The sequence below is a fragment of the Eretmochelys imbricata genome, chromosome 4, assembly GCF_965152235.1.
Source record: "Eretmochelys imbricata isolate rEreImb1 chromosome 4, rEreImb1.hap1, whole genome shotgun sequence".
NCBI classification, from domain to species: domain Eukaryota; kingdom Metazoa; phylum Chordata; order Testudines; family Cheloniidae; genus Eretmochelys; species Eretmochelys imbricata.
In genome coordinates, this window is record NC_135575.1 from 30661323 (window position 1) to 30683344 (window position 22022).

The 22022-nt window shown below is 44.7% G+C and overlaps 1 protein-coding gene across 2 annotated transcripts; it reads right to left on the reverse strand.

Moving 5' to 3' along the window:
- Nucleotides 1-1233: 1233 nt before the first annotated feature.
- C4H4orf54 (chromosome 4 C4orf54 homolog) lies at nt 1234-19281 on the reverse strand. Of its 2 annotated transcripts, XM_077815062.1 has the most exons (4): nt 14559-19281; nt 9239-9352; nt 3383-3487; nt 1234-1526 (listed from the first exon to the last, which is right to left on the reverse strand). In XM_077815062.1, the coding sequence occupies exon 1, from the start codon at nt 19279-19281 to the stop codon at nt 14581-14583; it is 4701 nt and encodes a 1566-aa protein (XP_077671188.1). In that variant the 3' UTR covers nt 1234-1526; nt 3383-3487; nt 9239-9352; nt 14559-14580. The 2 variants fall into 2 exon arrangements, with proteins under 2 accessions (XP_077671188.1, XP_077671186.1); XM_077815060.1 differs by having other exon boundaries at nt 1234-3487.
- Between the last annotated feature and the right edge of the window lie 2741 nt (nt 19282-22022).

The following is a 22022-nucleotide window of genomic DNA, read 5'->3' on the forward strand; positions in this document are numbered from 1 at the left end:
ACAGCCTCTGAGTCTGAGCCCTGTGAGCCTGGGCCAACCAGGGGTTTTTAATTGCGGTGTAGACATAGCCTTAGACCTCAATCTCTCTCCTAGGGAAGTTAATGGGAAAATGCCAACTGACTTCAACGGGAGCTGAATCAGGCTCCTGATGACATACAGCAGGAGTCTTAGAATCCTGGGGTGCCCATGAAAGAATACGAGTCTTTTCGCTGCTCATTTAGGGCCCGATCCAGTATTCATTGAAGTCAATGGCAAAGTTCACACAGACATTAATGGTTCAGGATAAGGACCTTATTGGCCTGGCTCTGTGGAAACCAAGGGAGAGTTTTTCTTAGGCCAGTCAGTGCTTTTCATACTCTATTATAATGGAGTACTTTATCTTCAGACCTGATCGGGCACAACTGAAGTCAATTGGAGTTTTGTTACGGACTTCAATGGGGACCAGAGATCTGCTCCTGGCTGTTCTCCTGATTACTTAAATAAATAAATGGCACAGTATTTTCTCCTTGATTTATATCCTGATCAAAAAACGGGGAAGTGCCTCAAAGGACCAAATTTTGCCCTGACTTATGCCACTTACACCTCTTCTAAAGTCAGTGGGGCTGTATAGAAAATAACTGGCCCAAAATATTACTGTTCCCACCAAATAGCCTTTCCATTGAAAAAAAAATGTTTTTTCAATGCAGAAAGAGCCTCAGACTGCTGATGGGGAGAAATGACATCTTGCAGCATAGGAGCCTATGCAGCACCTTGTAGAATTGGGTCCATAGGGAAGCTGGATACTTTGCTATAGAGCAGATTTTCTCCAACTTATTCTGCAAATCACTTCATAAGAAAATGTTCCTTTCACAGATCCCACCTATCCTATCCCTAGCCCCCATTAATTATGTGGCTCTCAAAATATCTGAGCCTGTGGACTACAAGAAAAGTAGACAGCTGGTTGGCCCATGAACCACATTATTAGAACCAATGCTGTAAAGTTGCACCCTAATTCAAATCACTGAAGAGTTCAGACAGGAAAATCATGTTCCAAATTTGCTTATTCCTACGAAGCTTTTATATTCTGACACAGCATTTTGAGATACAAATTAAAAGTTCTTTTGAAAAGTACATTTTGGGGCTTGCTACATAGTGTAAACTTTCCTTTGGCTATTTGGTATTTTACATGTTAAATAATGCCATGGCATTATTATGGACAAATGCATTCAATTTCACAAAAACAAGGTCAAACAGTTTATACTTGTTTGCAATGTGTCTTTTACTGGAAAATACATTTCATTTGTCATAACATTCAAGAAAAACATACGCAAATGCTTGCCAATGAATTACAAACTTTGGTATTCAACGGTTTCAAACAGTCCATTCTCACATGATTCACATCTAATGAAATTTTCTCCTTGTGCAACACACAGTTAGTGCAATTCTCAGAGCTGTTTTGCTGTATTTTTTGTCCTTAAATTCCAAGCTCACAGCATTCTGTAATGTGATCACCTCAGACTTCAGCTAGGAACTTGCCACAATGTTGTCTAGGTTGAAAGCAATTTAAAGAGTCAAATTCTCTCCATTTATATATCTTCTCTTTTTCCACTGGCAGTAATCCATTGTCATTACAAAACCTTCACAACACTCTACCTTTATCATTTACAGTGTAACCCACTATGCTCTAATCAAACATACCACTCACATTCTCTTCAACAATCATGGTCTTTACTTCATATTTGTGCTGTTCAATGTCTTAATACTGATGCATCTCCCCCCTCCCCCAGCCAAAAAAAAAAAAAAAAGGATTCTCTTCCACATCAAGCACGTTTTAAAGCATTGTATGCATTCTCAGGTAGCCACGAGTTCATGGTAACTTCTAAGAAAAGGAATGACACTTTGGCCATCACCACTACATAGTAAACTCATCTTCAAATGCAGACAGAAATAAACACACAACCCATAAATATACTTTTAAAATTATTCACCAAAGGGAATATGTATCAATAATTCTAAAAGAGTGAAATTCACCCCCCCGCCCGTGCTGCAGATTAACACAAGGTCTATGCCTCTCGAGTCCCATTTAAGCCTTCAAGCAGGACGTGATTCAAAATCCACTGAAATCAGCAGGACTCTTTATGTTGACGTCAGAGGGCTTTGGATCGGGCCCACAGAGCTTATGTGGAACTTGAGCGGTGCCTGGGTTTTGTGATGATTCCCCACAGAGGGGTGAATTTCACCCATAAAGTACTATGACCACAATATGAAACATACAATACTAGCAGCTTGTGAACCCTGACACAAAGGGCTTGATTCTAATCCAAGATATGTGGTTATACATAACAACGTTAGCTTGACAAATTCACCACTGGGTATGCATGCATAAGCACCACATTACAGGATTTTTCTAGCTACTCTTTGCAGCAATGTATGCCTGCATATTTCATGTTAGACTAAAGCCTGGAGTACTACTTGTATACAGATAATGTTAAGGATCTGGGGCTCCATCTGGCAGGATGCTGAGAGTTCTGGCCCCAACGAGGCAAAGCACTGAAGCACATGCCTAACTTTAAACATGTCAGTAGTTCCACTGAAGTCAGTGGAGCTACTCAAGTGCTTAAGGGTAAGGACATACTCAAGTGCTTTGCTGGATCAGGACCAAAGCATACAACACCTCGCATAACTGACCCTTTATGCAAACATGTAGTCTGTTTAGTATTAAGAGACAAAATTAAGCAAACACTGTTTCAATCCTAATGTCAAGCATTCTATTGAAGAGATTTCCCCTGAGAAAACAGATAATTGTTGATACTGCTTCATGTTATTGCTTTAATTTTTTACAGGCAGTTTAACAAAAACAATTACTACAAATATTTTTTTCCAACAACATATGCTGAAATACAGGGCACCTTTTTTTTCCTTTCAAGTACACTGGGCAAAACTGTAAACCCTGAGAGTTTTGTGTGTGCAAACCTACATCTTGTAAACTGTAATGTGAAACTCCTCTCTGAGCACCGTTATAGAAAAAGGTATGATGTCGCTAATATTTCTAAATGCAGATGCTAGCCTTATAGTGTGTACACCATACACATATTTGTGTGACTATGGTCAATCTACTTTGGTATCTATACTGTCCTGCAGTCTGAAGTACTGTCTGTTTCATATAACACAGAAATCCTATTTGTACCATATAGAGACATTTATCATGATCATTTATGAAAACAGCAAAGATGCATTCATTTTCTTTAAGAGCACTTGAACAGAAAAGCAAAATTCTGATAAAAATGTAAAGCTTATAAGTCTAGGCAGTATTATTGAGGAACACAGGGATGAACTTTACATGCTATATATTCTAGTTGTGCACTTGGAAGTTCTTAAAGTGTTAAAACATTATTTCTTTCACCTGATTTCCACAATGATGCAGGTAAATGAGAACAGCATATGTTAAATCACTCACTATCTGTATACTTGCAGTGCATTTCATCCTGAGGATAATTTCAATTTGTGCCTGCAAACAAATAAATTCTGGTGAAATAAAATCACACGTGTACTTCAAGACAATTGTAGCTGATTTTTTATACCTCATCAGTGGAAACAAAACTGTAAATTAAATCCTAAGATTTTCCTTAAATGTGACAAACACTCAAATAGACAAATGTATTAAAATAAAACATTATTTAAGCAGGTTTTTTGTTTGTTTGTTTTTACTTCAAGAAAGGTCATTTTTAAAACTTTCCTATTAGTCTCAACATTTTTATATAAAGTTTAGGTTCTTATTCACTGAAAACTCCCACTGACTTCACTGGCAGTTTTGCCAGAGTAAAGAATGCAAGGTACAGCCCAAAATGATTTGGACAGAACCATCTATTCCTGTACTGCCTTTATTAAATCACTGGTAATTATTAAAGTGGCAATTTTAGGGCTCAAACTCGCTGAAAGAAGCATATGTGACTTCTGGTCCATAAAAGCAGTGTGAACCTTCTGGGTTCTGTGCTTCCTAACTTTAATTTTTCTTCTTCTGTGGAAATGTACTCTCTTCAATAGCTGCAGAACACTTCAGTAGGCATTAGCTATATTACACCTATCTCCAGAGTAGGGTCTATGACTATCATTTCATATAAGGAAATAAGGGGATTTCTCAGAGCATGCTCAGGGAACACTATATAGAGAACTGAAACTCCCAAACACCTGCACACATCCATTTCGCATAATTCAGATTTCCTATTCCTATCTTAATGATAAGCCATTGTGCTGTGCGCTGGAGTGTTATTGCAGGCTATCCGTGACACTTGTGTTTGGAGCAACTCAAGGCCTGTGGATTGTTAGAGCACACAGTTGAATGAAAGTCAAAGACCTGATCTATTCTTAAAAGTTATGCCAGCATAGCTATGTCAATCAGGGGTGCGAAAAAACCCACACCTCTGACAGACGATGCTGTGCCGACAAAACCCCCAGAGTAGACACAGCTATGTGGACAGAAGAAGGCTTCTGTCAACTTCGCTAACGTCGTTCAGGGAGGTAATGTTCCTACACCAATGGAAATAACTTGGTTGCCGTAGGCTGTTTCTACACTAGAGGGCTATGCCAGCATAGCTATGCCAACACTGAGAGGGTCTAGACTACAGAGCCTAAGTCTCTCTCCAGAAAATTGCTAGTTTCCCCAAGAACGGAGACCATTTCCACAGACATCTTAAAGGAATGAGTTCTCTAGGGAATGAACTTGGAGAAGTTCTGCATTTGAGTTCTTGCTAGGCTGACATGTCCATTCTTAAAAGTCAGTCCAAGTGAGTTGCTCATGTCACCATTGGCCTATTCATCTGAAAGAAATGCTCCGAGTAGAATCCCTGAGCAAGTTCAATGGAATCCCCAACTGCATTTTCAGGAGTCTAATTTCCACATACTGTGTGGCAGGGATTTATTGTGTGGCAGGGATGCACATTTCATCCTGTGGACCAGTTTGTGAGAGAGAGATTTTCTCATAGCATCTCTCCTCCCAATCCCCTATTGTTTCAATGTGAAAACATTTTGTTGTAGAGACCATTTGTGATCCATGGACTGTAGTGCAGGAACTATTACTGTATGGCCCTCGGGCCATGCAGAGTCACAGCTCTTGTTGGCTGGTTTCACAAATGAACCTGTGAGCTACAGAAAAGAATGAAGAGACCAGCAATTAAACAAATGGACATGGGGCAAATAGGTTCAGAACCATAAAGTCATTTTTAAAACTTTAAACATGTACTACAATGGAGCAGTCGCCAAACCATAGTTATGGTTACATTATATATAGGTAGGTCATCAAAGGAAAAAACTCCAAAGCCTGCGAAGCAGAACTACTTTGACCTACCACTGGAATAATTCCAACTTACTGAATGGCCACGGGTAGTTGGGGAGGACGACGGTTACAAAGGAAGCAAGAATCAGGCATTCTGGGAGGCAAATTTATTTGCATGAGCTTCCCAGCTGTCTGTCAGCTCCACAGTTTTTGGCAACTGAGCTGTTAGATTTTATTTTATTAGGGCTTCAATGGAAGGCAGACCTTTCTTCTGAATAGGTCAATGTTTCACAGAGCCAAAAGCCAGAGCCTTCCCAGGCTTGCATGGTCAGAAGGCTCCAGATATTTTCTTCTGCAGAAAGTCATAAATAAGAAAGTTGGGTACTAAATATATTGTATTTTTGAACAGGTTTCCTCCATTGATCAAATTCAGCTGCAGTATGTTTAAATATGGAAAACAATATTTTATATTAAAATATATCAAATGACTTTAAATGAATTTAGGGACAAATCCCACATTCCTTACTTGTAGCCTGATCCTATTTCCCCTGAAGTCAGTAACAGTTTAGCCACTGACTTCAACGGGAGCAAGACTGGGTTATTTCTCCTTACTCTGGGAAAACCCCTTTGAAATTAATGGGAATTTTACTTAAGGAAGGACTGAGTAAAGAATGCAAGATCTGACTTCTTGAATTTTGACATCCTGTCAACCTTTTTTTTTAAGATGGTTACATTTATAAGTATTCAAAACCAAATATCTTTCTTTACTCAGCTGAAGAACCTGAAACACATCTCATCCAAGCTCCTGTCTATACAAACACTAAAAGTTCCCAAAGGTGTTTTGACCTACTCCCATTTCAAAGCAGGATAGATCAAAGAGCACTATGGAACCTTTAGTCTGCAGCAACAGTCTCCACACGAACACTTCACGTACGACAGGCTAGCACGAGGTAGATTTCCCAGCTTGCCGTGAACTAAATATTCATATAGACATACCCTCAAATAAAAGTTTGTTTTCTCTTACACTTGAGGAGTCTCAAGCCTTTCTGATGTTTTAAAGTTACACCCATTTTTAGTTCTTACTAACCAGTAAAGCAAAAGTCTACTTCATATCTTTCATATAAAGATAAATAGGTAATAGTTCTAAACATCTAACTAACGAGCCATGAGTATTTTAGAACGGCACATAATATAAAAGAGTTTTCTAAAAGTAAAAAAAAGATAAAGATAATTACCTTTAAAAGGTGACAATTCAGCAACACAAAAGAGTAATTCTGTTTTGTTGTAAAGTTCCTGTTTGTGTTCTAAAGAACTGAAAGTTTATTTGATCTTAAAATTGGTTCTGAGGCTCCTCAATCATTCATTTTCTAAAGTCTATGATTTATGAACAATTTAGGACTTCAATGTACCAAAGCTTTGGAATCTAAGAATATTACTGACCAGCAACTGAAACTACTGTGTATGTAAAAAGAAAAGGAGGACTTGTGGCACCTTAGAGACTAACAAATTTATTTGAGCATAAGCTTTCGTGAGCTACAGCTCACTTCACCGGACGCATTCAGTGGAAAATACAGTGGGGAGATTTATATACATAGAGAACATGAAACAATGGGTGTTATCATACAAACTGTAAGGAGAGTGATCACTTAAGATGAGCTAATACCAGCAGGAGAGCGGGGGGAGGGGGGAGAGAGAAGAAAACCTTTTGTCGTGATAATCCAGGTGGGCCATTTCCAGCAGTTGACAAGAACATCTGAGGAACAGTGTGTGTGTGTGTGTGTGGGGGGGGGGGGGATAATAAACATGGGGAAATAGTTTTACTTTGTGTAATGACCCATCCACTCCCAGTCTCTATTCAAGCCTAAGTTAATTGTATCCAGTGTGCAAATTAATTCCAATTCAGCAGTCTCTCGTTGGAGTCTGTTTCTGAAGTCTTTTTGTTGTAATATTGCGACTTTTAGGTCTGTAATCGAGTGACCAGAGAGATTGAAGTGTTCTCCGACTGGTTTATGAATGTTATAATTCTTGACATCTGATTTGTGTTCATTTATTCTTTTACGTAGAGACTGTCCAGTTTGACCAATGTACATGGCAGAGGGGCATTGCTGGCACATGATGGCATATATCACATTGGTAGATGTGCAGGTGAATGAGCCTCTGATAGTGTGGCTGATGTGATTAGGCCCTATGATGGTGTCCCCTGAATAGATATGTGGACACAGTTGGCAATGGGCTTTGTTGCAAGGATAGGTTCCTGGGCTAGTGGTTCTGTTGTGAGGTATGTGGTTGCTGGTGAGTATTTGCTTCAGGCTGGGGGGCTGTCTGTAAGCAAGGACTGGCCTGTCTCCCCACAGTAGTTTCCACTGAATGCATCCGATGAAGTGAGCAGTAGCTCACGAAAGCTTATGCTCAAATAAATTTGTTAGTCTCTAAGGTGCCACAAGTCCTCCTTTTCTTTTTGTGAATACGGACTAACAAGGCTGCTACTCTGAAACCTACTGTGTATGTAGTTAGAACTCGCAGAGCGAAGGTTGTCCCCTACAAATACTTGGGTGTTCTGCTTTAAATTTCTGCCATATTCTCTGAACAGCACAGCATTTTACAAAAAAACAAAATGTTATTTTTCTTTCATACACAAATCAAGACCAGGTACAGATTAGAGGTTGTTTACAGTTAACGACAGACTGCTTGTAAGATGAGGGCAAATTTTGGAACCAATATGAGAAAACTGCGTATCTGGATAAATTCTATACACATACATGTCCTTTTTTATTTTATTTTTAAATGGCATCAATGGAAGGCATACTGTGCCCTTGAGAGCGCTTTAAATTAGACACTATAGGCTCATCTTGCATCCCTTGCCCTCCCATTGATTTGAATAGGAACTTTGTGAGGGCAATCAATACACGAGCAGGTCACTGATTAAAATCAAATGTAATGTAAACCTACCATCATGTGAACAGTTCTCTTTTAATAAGACAAATTCATCATCGGTATAACTCCACCAGCTTCAGCAGAGTTATAACAGGCCCATTTCTGACTAGCCATATATTGTATTTTTCCCCCCTTCAGAAAGAAATAATTTCTTAAGCAAATATATTGTTAATTTGGGCCTCAGATAAATCTGCTGTAGAATGGAAACAAAAGAACACAACGCTGAATAAACAACATTACAAACTTCTTTTGTTGTGTGGATCACTGAGATTAAATAAATTTTGAATAAAGTTACAAAGTTTTAACAAAAGACTGCAGTCTTAAAGAGAAATAAATGCTATCCTCTCCTTTAAAATTGGGGCCTAAAAAGATTACATTCAGTTTCTGGCTGCCTAGTGTTTAAAAACTGCCATGATTAAGGCAACTTGTAATGTCAAACACAGTACAAAAGAGCAAATAAAAAATGACAGCAATCAAAACAAGTTTTGTGATAGTTTCACAACCATGTTTGAAGTCATGCCAAAAATACACACTAACAATAACCTAAAGACTACATATCCCTATGATTGTTATTCAAAGTGCACACCTATAATGTTATAAACTAGGGGCCTGATCCTGCTCCCACTAAAGTCTATGGCAAGACTCCCGTTGACTTCAATGGGAGAAGATTTAGGGCCTCTGTTCTGTAAATTATACAGCTGCATTACATATTCATAACAAATTTTGAGTACCTGTAAAAAGATATATTTTGATCCAAACTTAAAATCATGTCACATTTACACACTTGTTTTTACAAGAACAGTAGAGTAGTATTAACACTACTCAGTAAGTTTCTTTTTGTTTTTTTGTAAAGGTAAAAGAAACGGAAGTATGTGAACAATTTTAGCATTTTCACTTCGCCATAAGAGTAGGGGCATGTATAATGTCTGCTTGGCTTCAGTATAAAAAGGAACAATTTTACAGAAAATAATGCATTAATTCAGCCTGCTTTGCATAATTAAATGTATACATACACCAAAAATGGGAGTATTGAGGAGAAAACAAGAAACTTACACACTTGTTTTGTATGAAGCAAAAAATGAGAAAACTGTGGAAGCAGTTTTTAAGGATGAATGCCTAGTGTTACCATGTTTCAGATTAGAGGAGGATAATTCTTCTTCCTTGTTCCTGTAAAGATACACCAATAAAAGAAATTTAGTTTTTAGAACATTGTACAGGTTTACATTAGAAATTCTTAAATTAAATTAATCACTAATTTAAGCACTCGATAGTATTGCAGAACAATAAATAACATTTCACTTCATTATTACAATAATGTTACTGCCAATTTCTTAATCTGTTGCCAATATCAAATAATAGTGTCTAGAAGATTCAATGCTTTGCTGAATTCTGGTCTCACAGCTTTGGCTAGATCAGGACTAGATCAGGTACCTTGCACAGTTGAACTCTAAATGCAGAACTTTTAAGCGTAGGTTGATTTCTTAGGCTTAATAAAGTGCATCATCATGTGCACGGAATAGTTCCATAATTAAAGAAAGTCAGACTTTTAAAAATGTGACCATTTCATTTGGTAATTAAAAGTGCTTACATGGGTAGAGAAAACACAACTCACTTATAGCCTGAGCAGTTTTAAGCCATGTTTCGACTCACAGCAAAGATATATAACCATGTTATAACCCTCCAAGAATATTAAATGTAAACAGGCCTGCTGACGGGGGGAGAGGGGGGAAGGGAGCAAAGGCGGCAACTGTACAGGGGCTGCCATGCTAGCAGTGTCTGGGAGCCCCAGGTATGAGCAGTGGGTGAACCCCTGGCTCGGGAAGGCTAGCCCCTGGCCTGGACCACCCTTTCTGCCTGAGTGAGGCCCCACCTTTCTCACTGGAGTTCCACTACCCCTCCCAGCGCCCCCACCTCCCAGGCCACCCAAGTGCTGCCAGCCCCGGAACAGTTTTACTTTTCTTTAAATCTAAGGGTCCAATCCAGCAACGAACTGTATACAAGCAGGCAGAACTCCATGACCTCATGCAGGTGCATGGGGTCCACCCATAATAAATTCATTGCAAGACAAGGGCTTTTGTTCATGATAATCCCAAAGGAACTTGAAATCAAATGGCTCTCCTTCCAATGTTGGTCTTTTCTATGTAGTAAACAGGCTTTCCCCACCTCATTCCACCCAGCATGTATTCCAAAGGAGATGAAAATTAATATTAATTTTTATTTACCTATTTGTATGTGCACCAGCATAACTAATGCCAGGGAAGCAGGCAGCTTTAATTAACTGCTGCTATAGAAATAGAGGAACCCTAACAACTAAGAACTATTTTATCAGCAAGCTCACAAAAGTGGTCATTCATTTTTTGAGGGAGGAATAAATAGCACGCTATATCTGAGGGATAAAGCAACGTATTTCTTGACATATGCTGTATACTAAGAATCTAAAAAATATTCAGCAAGGTTGCACTTTAACCAGATAGCTGACTAAGAGCCCAGTAGCGCATGCAAACATTTTCTACCAGGTCTACTCATATTGAAGTTAACAGAACTACGCACAGTAGCAAAGAAACACAACAGGCACAAACGTTTGCAAGATCAGGCCCCAAAATAAAACAGATCACCACCAATAGGAACATACAAAGAAACAAGACAAAGTGACTCAAGTCACAATGACCCTCCCAAAGATACCAGTTTCCGGTATCTATCAGTCCTTGGCACAATGACACAGTTAGCAGAGGAGGATCTGAGGAAGAAGGAAAATGATATGCTAGCAGAGAGAGGGAGAGAAAGAGATGGGAAGAAAGAAAAATAAGGAATGGAAAAAGGGAATCAAGAACACTCATACACAATCTTTTAGGTTAGTAAATTATGTTATTTCTCTGTGAGAAGAGAAGCTAAAAAAGAAAACTCCTGAAAATCCATGGCTAGCTCATGAGATTTGGCACTTATTTCAGTTCACTTTAGGCTCTGTAAGAAAGTTCTGCACTCAAATACTTTACAAATGGAATTGGAACCCGAGTGAAATTAATCAGCAATGAACAGTCCTAGTTAGTGGGTTTCAGATGCAGAACTATTGAGTGCACTACTACTGTGTCTACTGTCCCTGGGCAGAGAAAACAAAAACAGAAAAGTAAAACAAAAGTAGACAAATCAAAGAGAGAGAGAGAGAATAGAGAAAATGAGAAAAGCGAAAGAGGCAAAAGTGGAAGAAGAGAGAAAATATATATAAAAAGATGCAGGGAAAGATACCCAGAAAAAGGATGGTAGTAGGAGACACAATGAAAGAACAGGGAAGTGGAAAATGAGGTCAACATACAGAAAGGAGAACAGGGCAACAGTTTATGGTTGCAACATTGTCTCACAATTTTTTCACTGAAAATAATTTAGGTGACCAAAGCTTGAAGATGAACTCAAATGTGTCTTGTGGTATGTGACTAAATAATAAAAACTCTCTCTTTCTGTTAGTTTTTTGCTTTAAGTCAGGTGTTGAGCAAAAAGCATCCCATGCTGTATCATCTGTCTGATGTTTACCTCAGTTCCACATCCTTAAGGCTAGACACCTTTCTTCCCATTTTAGAAGAAAAAACGAGTACATGAAATTTTAGGCCTAACCAATTTAACAGCATTCTTTTGAGTATAGAAAAGTCCAGTGAGTTGCTGTAAACGCCTGAATTATTTTATGTATCAAATTTAGTATCATACATTTTATGTCACCCATATTTTGGTCATATGATGTATCTTTCATGCTGCACTCACAGGAATAAATGTTCAGTAAGATGCAAAGGGAAATGGATGCAATATGCCCATCACTATCAAGGGGTATATGGACTACTGTGCTCAAAGCACATCCTTCAGTCAGAAACATTTGTTTAGATAACCAAATAGATAACTAAACAAATAGTAGAATAACCCACTAACTTTGGACACAAATAACATGAGACTAAAGGTAAACTTTTCGCTTCTCAGAGTAATAAAAAAAGACGTATTTGAAAAATGTATTCTTTTCTTTTGTACAGTTGTTACAATTACAATACTGTGCCCCTAATATAACATATATAAACACGTCTATTTTTTTAAATAACTCATATCTGCACAGTAATCTAAGGAATAAATTACTCTCCACAATCCCTTGCACCAGTGACTTGAGATCTTTTCTAAAGAGGAAAGAGATGAAACAAAGGAGAGGAAAAGATGTGTACAATTTTCCCAGATGAAAAATTCCTGCTAGGATTAGCTAGATTAGCATTAGATAACTGTCAACCTAAACAATGGATTGTGAATCCACCCGAGTGATGTTTGGCTACCTCTTGGTGAATCCAATAATTAACACTGGAAACAATTCAATTTAAATGTAGAAGAAAATAAAATAATTAACAAACAATTACAAACAAAGGAATGCTGGATGCACAAGGCACCTAACCTAAGGAAAGTTTTAGTCAACTGGAGACCAATTATTCAGTAATTTTTGTACTCCCATGGATTAAAACACAAAAAAGGACCAAAAAAAAAAAAAGAACTAGATAAATTCATGGAGAATAGGTCCATCAATGGCTATTAGCCAGGATAGGCAGGGATGATGTCCCTAGCCTCTGTTTGCCAGAGGCTGGGAATGAGCAACAGGGAATGGATCACTTGATGATTACCTGTTCTGTTCATTCCCTGTGGGGCACCTGGCATCAGCCATTGTCAGAAGACAGACTACTGGGCTAGATGGACCTTTGGTCTGTCCCAGTATGGCCGTTCTTATGACAACACAAAATAGGGGAAAGAAAAAATTAGAAACAAATGTGGGACTAAACAAAGCAGATAGCAAATTAGGGCTAAACCTAAAACTTTGGGAATTTATTAAAAAGATTGACAAGAGCACTGTGCACAACTGTCACACATATTCTTGGTAAAGTACAGATTCCCATCTGTTTTTCTGTTACTTTCTAGAGCCAAACAAACACCACCAATCCCAAAGTCAATTGCTTAATATTTACATTTGTTTTGTAATGAAATGTAAACTGGCCTTTGATAAAGATGTTCATTGTCTTTTTAGAATTGCCACCCATCCCCACAATTAAAATGCTAAGCTGTTTTGCAGCCTGACTTCTGCATTTGTTGAATACTGTACTCAATCCCATCTTCCCTCTTGGGTGATACATCTAACCTCCCTGAACAGTCAAGCAATGTCTACACCGAAGGTTTGCCCTGGTTACAGTCATCTGTGGCCAGACACTGGTGTAACTGCACAGAGGCAAACTCTTCAGAAAAGACAGGTTAAGCTGTGATTTGCCCTGGTACGACATTACCCATGCTTGAAACGGAGGCAAGTTGAACTTGTGCGAATCAGAGTTTGTAGCGACTGCTTACACTAGAGGTTTGCATCCATACAGCTATGCTGACAGCTGGCCAATAACTGCTGAAATTCTCAGTGTAAACAAAGCCTCAGAACACTCCTATCCCATGACTGTGCTCCTTTTAGTGCCATTTCATGCAATTGGCATGGTCTTCAAAAGAACCTCCCCAACAAAGGGAAGTGAAATGGAGTTGGTATCTTTCCGACCAAATCTTCCACCATCCCCAAAGAGCAGGAGAAATGCACTAGGGTGGTCTGCTTTTCTTTTTCTTCCTACCTATCTTGAAAATAAGCAAGAAGGTGACCCAATACTCCTTCACTGGAACACAGAAAAAGGAATGCTAACTTGTGTCCCCCTCCCACTGGGGAGTGAGAAGAGGGAGGTTCACCTTCGCGTGTGACCCTCCTTAACTTACTGAAGGAGAAATTAAGGCAGGAAGGCCTTTCAAACTTAGCTGTTGCTTCCCCTGCCACCAAGAGATGGACGGCTTTTTTCACTGGAAAGCTATGACCTTCATCTTGAAACTGAGACCAAGTAACCAGACGATAATATTGAGTGTGTTTAGGTATAGACACATTTTAGAAACAGTTTTAAGAAGATATTTACAAAAACTAAGGGTCCTAAGAAAATCAGATCCTGCAAACACTAACCAACAAAGAAGGGAGGAGAGGGAGAAGTAAATAAATGCCCATTGTCATGGAAAATAGGTTACAATTTAGGTATCTTTACCTTTCAAATTAGGCAAGTGTTTTAAGAAATACCCAAAAGGAGAAGAGAGCACAAACCAGCTCTGCCAGGGAAGATTAATAAAGATCCATACAAATGTTATTTTCTCCCACTTTGGTGCCTACACCAGATTGTGTCAAGTGACATTTAAAAAAAAAAATCTTTGGGGACATTAGGACAATTTTTTACAAAAGCTTGAATACTTACCCACCTCCGGGATTAAGTATTATTTTATTATACCTACTGGATGCTTAATTTTGATTTCAAATTGCTCCCATCACATGCATTTTTAAGAGCACAAACCAACTCACCAGCAGCCTCTTTGGTTTATCATCATCTGTGCTCCACCACGAACCTCATGGTGGTACCATCAAAGGAGGGCGGGGCAATTATCCTTGGCCCCATTTGCTGGGATGTGATGCTGATGACCGGCTTCCCCTCTGCCCCCCTGAGCTGGGCAGGGGCGGCTGACGGCTGGGATTTACCCGTGGCGATATAATAAGGACTTTCCACAAAAGTGGCCTCTCCTCCTCCCCCCAGCGCTGCCCCTGGGCTGCTGGTCTCGGCGGGGGTGCTGACGTCGCCGCCCGGGAGGGAGAGCTGGGTCTGCAGGGCATTCGCTGGCAGCATGGTGGTGGGCAGGAAGCCAGGGTAGATCATGTAGGTGGCCCCATAGGCCCCCGGGTTGAGCGCTAGCGGGGAGATGGGGAGCGGCATCGGGGCCACGGCCGGCTGCGGGGGCATGGGCACGGGCACCTCCACGTACTGCCCGGTCTCGGGGTCAAAGAGCCTCTTCTTGAGGGGCTGCTGCACGGGCGTGTCCACCAGGTAGTACTGCCCGGTGCTCAGGTCCAGCAGCACCTTGCGCTGCGTCTGCGGGAAGGGCTCGGCGGCCGAGGGCGGCGAGAAGCAGAGCAGCGGCGGGGGCTGCGCCCCGTGCAGGGCGGCCACGGGCAGCGGCGGGTGGTAGATGGCGGCGGGCGGCAGCTCCGGGGCGGCCGCAGGCGGGGCGGCGGGGCCGGGCTGCTGCTTGGGGCTGAGGCGGCCCCGGCTCTTGGCGGCGCTGAAGGGCTGCAGGGCGGCGGCGGCCGCCGAGGCCGAGAGCGGGCCCGGGGGGTGGGCGCCCCCTCCCGCGGCCGGCGGCTCCTTGAGCGGCATGGCCAGGTAGTTCCCGCAGTCGGGCCCGGCCGCGCCCTTCTCGGCCTCGCCGGGCCCCTTCCCTTCGGCGGCGGCGGGGGCCGGGGAGAGCTTGAGGGAGCGCGGCGCCGGCCCGGCCTGGCCCTTCAGGCTGCGGAGCGGCGAGGCCGCGGCGGGGAGCTTGGCCGGGGCGGCCGCCGCCGCCGCCGCCTTCTGCGCGGAGCTGACGGTGAAGACGCTGCTCCGCGGCGGCTGCGGGCCCGGGGCTCTGTCCGCCGCGGCCGCCTCCCCGCGGGGCTCGGGCAGGGGGCGGGGCCGTTCCCGCGCCAGGCTCTCGAAGGCGGCCGCCCTGGCCGAGACCTTGTCGGGCTTGGGGCCGGAGCCCGGGAGGGGCTGGCGCTCGGGGGCGGCCGGGGCCGGGCTCCTCTCCTCGGCGGGCGCCCGGCCGCCCCGCTCCTCGCTGGCGATGAGGGAGAGCACGTGGCTGTCGGTGATGGGCCGCGGGTCGCTCTTGCGCTTCCACTCGTGCTTGCTGAAGCTGTACAGCTCCTCCATGCTGCGCACCGCCGCCGTCAGCTTCTCCAGCGCGTTGCGGCTGGGCGGCGCCTTGGCCTCCTCCCGCGGCTCCTCGTCCGCTCCCTTGCCCCTCTCAGGCGGGGCGGGCGCGGGGGGCGGCGGGGGTGGCGGCGGCTGCTGCTGCCTCCAGGGGGCGGAGGCTTTGGACACGATCTTCAGCACGGCGGGCAAGCGAGGGTCGCTCTTGTTGGGGGCGATGGTGGCCACGGGCAGCCTCCCCGAGGTCCTGTGCACCAGGATTGTCCCCTCCGGCGTGGCAGGCAGCACCTTGCCCCCTGCTGGGGCTTTGGCCCCCGTCTCGCCCGGCCTCTTGTCCTCCCTGCTGTTACTGACCGCCTGGCAGGTGATCACCATGGGAGACAGAGCCCTGGGGATCCCCGCTATGGCCAGCTGCCTCGGTTTCTGCTCCGCGCTGCCCTGATCGGAGAGCGCGCTGCTCCGGTCGCTGCCGGTATCGCCCGAGTCGTGGCCGTAGGCGCTCTTGATCAGTTTCCTGACGTCCCTCACCTGGTGAATGGGGCCAGGGACTTTCGGCTTGTTGTCTCTGATATCGCGCACCAAGAATTGCGGCACCTTGTCCAGGCCGTCCGCTTTGAATGCCTTCTGCGGCTGGCCTCGGGGCTCCTCCGCTGCCTTGAAAAGGGTGGGTGCGGTAGCGGCTAGTTTGGGGGTGAGCAGCTTGGCGAGGTCAAAGGGGTGATCCTTGCTTGGCTGCACGCTGCCCAGGCTGATCTTGATCTCGGGGGCTCTGGGCTTGAGGGGGGTGCCCGCCCGAGCCGCGTAGATGGCTGCGGAGGGCTGTGTCACCTGTGTGCCAGGCTGTTTGTCCTTAGGGGTGCGCTGAATGTTTGGGACGAAGAGACGCGACATTTTAGTGGACTTGCCGGCTGAGATCTCACCCAGATCGGCCCGCCAGTCGTATTTGGCGGAGGAGAACTGAAGCTTCCCGATGGGAGCCCGCTCTTCTTTCTTCTTCTCTGCCTCTTTCTCTTTCCAGGATCTGAACGCGCTGTTCTGGCTGCGGAGGAAGGTCGCCTTGATGGCTTCCGAGGCGCTCTTCTTAATTTCACACACGTCCTCCAATCGCGTTTCTGAAAGGGGTCGGTCTAGGCGAGGGGTAGACGCCTTGGAGGTCGGCGACTTGCTGTCAGAAAACTCCCCCGGGTCCTCTGCTGTCACAATGGTGTAGTCAGAGCTGCCCTCGGAATACCTGGAGTTCTGCCTCTGCATGCCCCCGGCTTTCAGCTTCTCCCTGGCCGAGCCCTCCTGCTCCTTGCTGGGCAAGGACGCGGCCAGCCTGGTGTACGAAGTGTCTGTGATCTCCCCCCTCTCCATTTTGAACTCGTGCTCCCGCTGCATTTTCTTCGAGATGACATTCTTGAGGAGGCTGGAGGCGAATTTCGATTTATTCGGGGTGCCCTCCGGGACTTCTGCCGCGGCCAGCCCGGTTTGTTTGCTAGCCTCCTGGCCCGGCTCCCTGGGCAGCGCTTCTGGAAGCTCATCTGCGCAACCTGCTGCAGCGGCAGCGTGGTCAGGACGTTTCGCAGCTCTGGGGACACCAGCATTGATATTGCTGCTAAAATTCAGCGTCTCCAACAAAGTTACAACCCGGGAGCCCGACTGGATCCGCTTCTCGAAGCACGCTGGCGTTTCCACGTGGGTTATTTCCCCATCGAGCTTGCTGACCACGAACTCTAGGGCTTTCGTCTGCGATTTATTGGAGCGAATGTAGAACTGGTCACGGCATGTCTTCGCCCCAGCGCTTCTGTGCCAGCCGGTGGGTTCGGCGCTGCTCTTGAACAGGTTCTGCTCCGGTTTCTGCCCGAGATTGCCGCACTTCAGGTCTAAATAAGTGGACCATCGGTTGATCCCGAGCGCCTGGTCCGAAAGGGACGCGGAGGACTCCCTGGAGCTTAAGTTCAGCGTGTCAAAGTAGGGGTAAGCCAAGCTCCGGAAAGCTCGGGCCGTCAGGTTTCGCACTTCTTTATCCGCATCATCCAGCTCGCTGACCGCGCTGGAGGCACCGCTGGAATATCCCCCCACTTCCTTCGCCCTTATGGCTCCACACCGCGTTTGCAAACGCGCGGGGACGGCAATAAATTTTTTTGCCTGGTCATGAATCGCGTCTTGTTTGAAACTGGCCTTGCGTTCGGGAGCTGTGGAGACACGGAGGCTCATGTCGCCTTCATGCTTGGCAGCGTAAATAATGCTTTGCTTCTCGGGCAGGTTGCTAAGCTCATTTATAGCCCTGGAAGTCGGTTTGATTGATAGGAGAATGTGGCCTGCAGCTGGGTTCTCGCTCATGTGGCTGGGGTTCTTGGACTGGCTTTCTTCCGAGCTGGCGCATTTGTCTGTGCTGGGGGTATCGTTTTCAGAGTTAATGCTGACTATCTCCGTACTGCTGGTATTCTCGATGCTGTCCGTCTGGTTATTGGCATCGCTGGTCGTGCTGAGATAACAGCTATTGTCCTCCTCCGTCTGCGTGTCCCCGAGGGTCTCGTCGCTCCCAAAGGAGGCGTAATCCACGAAGGAGTAGATCACATTGTTGTCTTCAAAGTCCCACCTGGAGGCCAGGCCAAAGTCAAAGTCCATGTCGTGGTCCACCTCGCTGAGCTGGATTTCGTGCGTGGTAATGTAATGCGCCTCCTCGTTAGCAGGGCTGTTCTTGCCGCAGTAGGTGGGCTGGGTAGCGCCCCGGCTGCCCTCTTTGGGGTTAACCAAGCAGCTTGCTTTGCAGTCCGCGTCCTCGTCCTCGTCACTTTCGTACCCAAAGGAAGAAGAGGAGGTTTTGCCCTCGGTCACGGTGTCATCCGTTTTGGGGAAGGCGCTTGTCTTGTTCACCGGAGATGGGCAAGAGGAGGACCACTCCGGGCAGCCGCTCGGGGAAAGCGGCTTGTGGGGGAGTCCAGGCGAAGTGTTTTCATTCGACCCTCCTGAGTTGGAGCCAGCGCTGCATCCCTCCGCTTCATTATCCTTCCTCCCCGGGGACCCCGGGCTGGCCCCTGGTCTAGATTCACGGGCCAGGGTTGCTGGCTTTCCACTTTCCGAGCTGCTAACAGCGCTGAGCTCGCAAGCTCCGTTTTTAGGGCTGAGAAAGGCCACTTTTCCTCCGCTCCCTGCCAAAGTCAGCTTTAGGGTCTGGGGGCTGGCGTCCCTTCCTCGGGGGAAATCCTGAATCTCCACATAGGTCGATTCCTTGGAGGTGACGGCGGTGACTGGCTCTGCAGGGCGGCGCTTTGTTCTGCAGCCCTTCGCTCCCGCTCCCCCCTTTTGGCTCGTGCTTTGCTCGCCGGGCGATTGTGAGAGGGCTTCCATGCTCATCCCGTCAGCATGTGGCCGAGGGCGAAGGGAACAGGCGGAGATATGGCCCCGGGACTGCAACGCCGGCGGACACGCACGGGTCTCTTGCAGGGTCGCCCCCAGCTTCGCTCTTCGCTGTTCCGTGGCAGCGGTGGACCCGGGAGAGTGTCCCGGCCGGGCTGGGGTGGCGGCGGCTGCTGTTCCCGCGGCCGCTGCCAGTGGCTTGTTCCGGAGCTCCTGAGTACAGTTGTTGGTTTGGCACTGAGAGCTGTCCGTCTGAATGCCATTGGTAACAGAAGTAGCAGCAAGGACAGCAGCTGCAGCCCGACCCCCAGCCACCCAGAAACGAAGAGAAAGCACATGGCAATTCTTCTGTTTCTCCTTGTGCTACGGGCGGGGCGGGGGGGAGGTTTGCCTCATTCCACGGTCATTCCTGCGGGGCCGTTAGCCAGCCCCGTTTGTGAATTGGCACTGGGGCGGACGCAGGGAGAAGACAGAGAGGCACGTGTTCTGTTACTAAAAGAGTTGCTTTCTAAAGCCCACGTTTCACAGACTATTTGCAGAGGTGTTGCCCAGACACTGCACCCAAGGATTTTCAGAAGTTAGGCGCATTGCTTCTCCTGGAGGATAAACTTAAGCAAACCGGTTATGTTCAGTTAACTTTCCAACAGGCGGTCTTCATCTTATGGGTTTCATATGTATTTAAAACGTGCCCACTTATTCATTGCAAAGGTATCCAAAGCTGTTCTTCCAGGAGCTTTTATCTTACTCCAGCCATTCAGCAAGATTCATGATAAATCGTTTTCCTCCCAGAGTATTTAAACACCTGTGTCTGTGGATATTTGAGCAGTCCTTGCGGTTCTGTAAAGAATATTTATGATGAAATGTGGACATGTGAAAACGTTATTTTAACTTGATCTGATGCTCTGAATAACATCAGGATGCCAAGTGATAGTCAAACTTAACCGGTCTAAAGTCGCGGGGGCCATTCTGTTATGCTCTTGAACTTCTAAAATCAATTGCAAGAAAATTAAAATCCTATTAAACACAGATCCGTTCGATGATTTAGTCCAATCATATTTCAAACACATTACAGCACAGGAGACGCGAATGATAAGGTATAACAAATAATTTACCCTTTATAAGCCAGAGATGTAAAACAAGTCTCGTTGTACTGGATCTTCATAGATGTATTCTGATTGATTCGGGAAGAGGGGTCACAGCTAATCAGATGCAAACTGATCCAACTTTTCTTAGCCACTTTTCTCGAGGTAAAGGCTCTGCTGTGCGGTTTTGTGAGAACAGTGCCACTGGCCAGGTCAAAACTATTAACTAAACATAGACTATGCTGTCATTTATGCGGATTGAATTAAGTACTATTTAAAACGTTCGCATTTGTGTATAACGAAAATAACACGATCAGCCATTACTTACTAGAATCACACCCCCACCAACACAGAATGTTGTTACTCATCTTTCCAGTTTCAAATATTTAGATCAGGGACTGAGTATTTGTCTCATTGGAAGAAACCTGAAAGGGGGATACCTACCTATGTGGAATGCAAAAAGGCACAGAAAACGTGCAAGTTTTTACCTACAATTATTTGCACTCCCCTCCTGCATTTAGGTTACTATGGGTAGAGAAGATTGCTTAAGTGGAAGACTAACTTGATTCTTTTGGATGGACAACGTCTCAACAGAATTTCTCCAATCGGTTGGCTCTCTAAATGCCACGCACTTAGAGAAACTTTGGTCTCTAGCAAAATGATCCTTCAAGGAGATGCTCCACTAAAAACGCTATGTATCAGGTAGGCACTATTAAAATAAAAAAATATTGTTCTGATCTGTATATCTTCAGTATCTGATAGCAGATCTCTCAAAGGAAGTTGTTTTGTCACCAAATTTTGCCTGGTCTTCCTTATAGAAAATGGAAATGTAATTAATGGTAAGATGCTTAATGGAGGAAGCATAAGGGTAAGATATAACTAGGGAATAAAGCCAATTTTTAAAAGGAAGTGGAATCAAAATCTTAGCCTCTGGGAAGAGGTGGATAAATTAATGGAACAAACTGACCTGCTGCAGGTCCCTTCAACTGCCAACCATTCTCCCTAGAGATCATTTTGAGCCAGTTGAGAACCCTGTCCTGCATACGACTGATATGCATTACTCCCATTAATATTAGTAGGAGGTCCAGGCACAGAAATGGAACAGTTTGTGGCAGAGTAGATTTTACAGTTGACTGAGAAAGGTCCATAGCTGGAATCCTGGCAGAGGTTGCAAACTCGACTCACTGAGTAATTATTAAATTCCTAGGCCAAAATAGTAAAAATAAAAAATATATCCATCTGGCGTTAAGGTAGTGAGGATTTTTTAAAATGTGATCTTAACTCTGTGTCCTCCCCTCTTTATAGTTATTGAAATTTACAGAGGAAAAGACTTTCAAGGGCCATTTTCCATAAAACACAAATTTAGACAGGAAATACTAAGTTAAGATCACACTTTATAAATGGAAATGCAGAGATAGGGTCAGCCCGGCAGCCTTAATTCTGTCTCTCATAGATCAGTAACTGGTTAAAAGATAGGACACAAAGGACAGAAATAAGTTTTCAGAATGGAGAGAGGTAAATAGCGGTGGCCCCCAGGGGTCTGTTCAACATACTAAAAAATGATCTGGAAAAATGGGTAAACAGTGAGGTGGCAGAATTTGGAGATGATACAAAACTATTCAAGTCGGTTAAGTCCAAAAAAGACTGCGAAGAGTT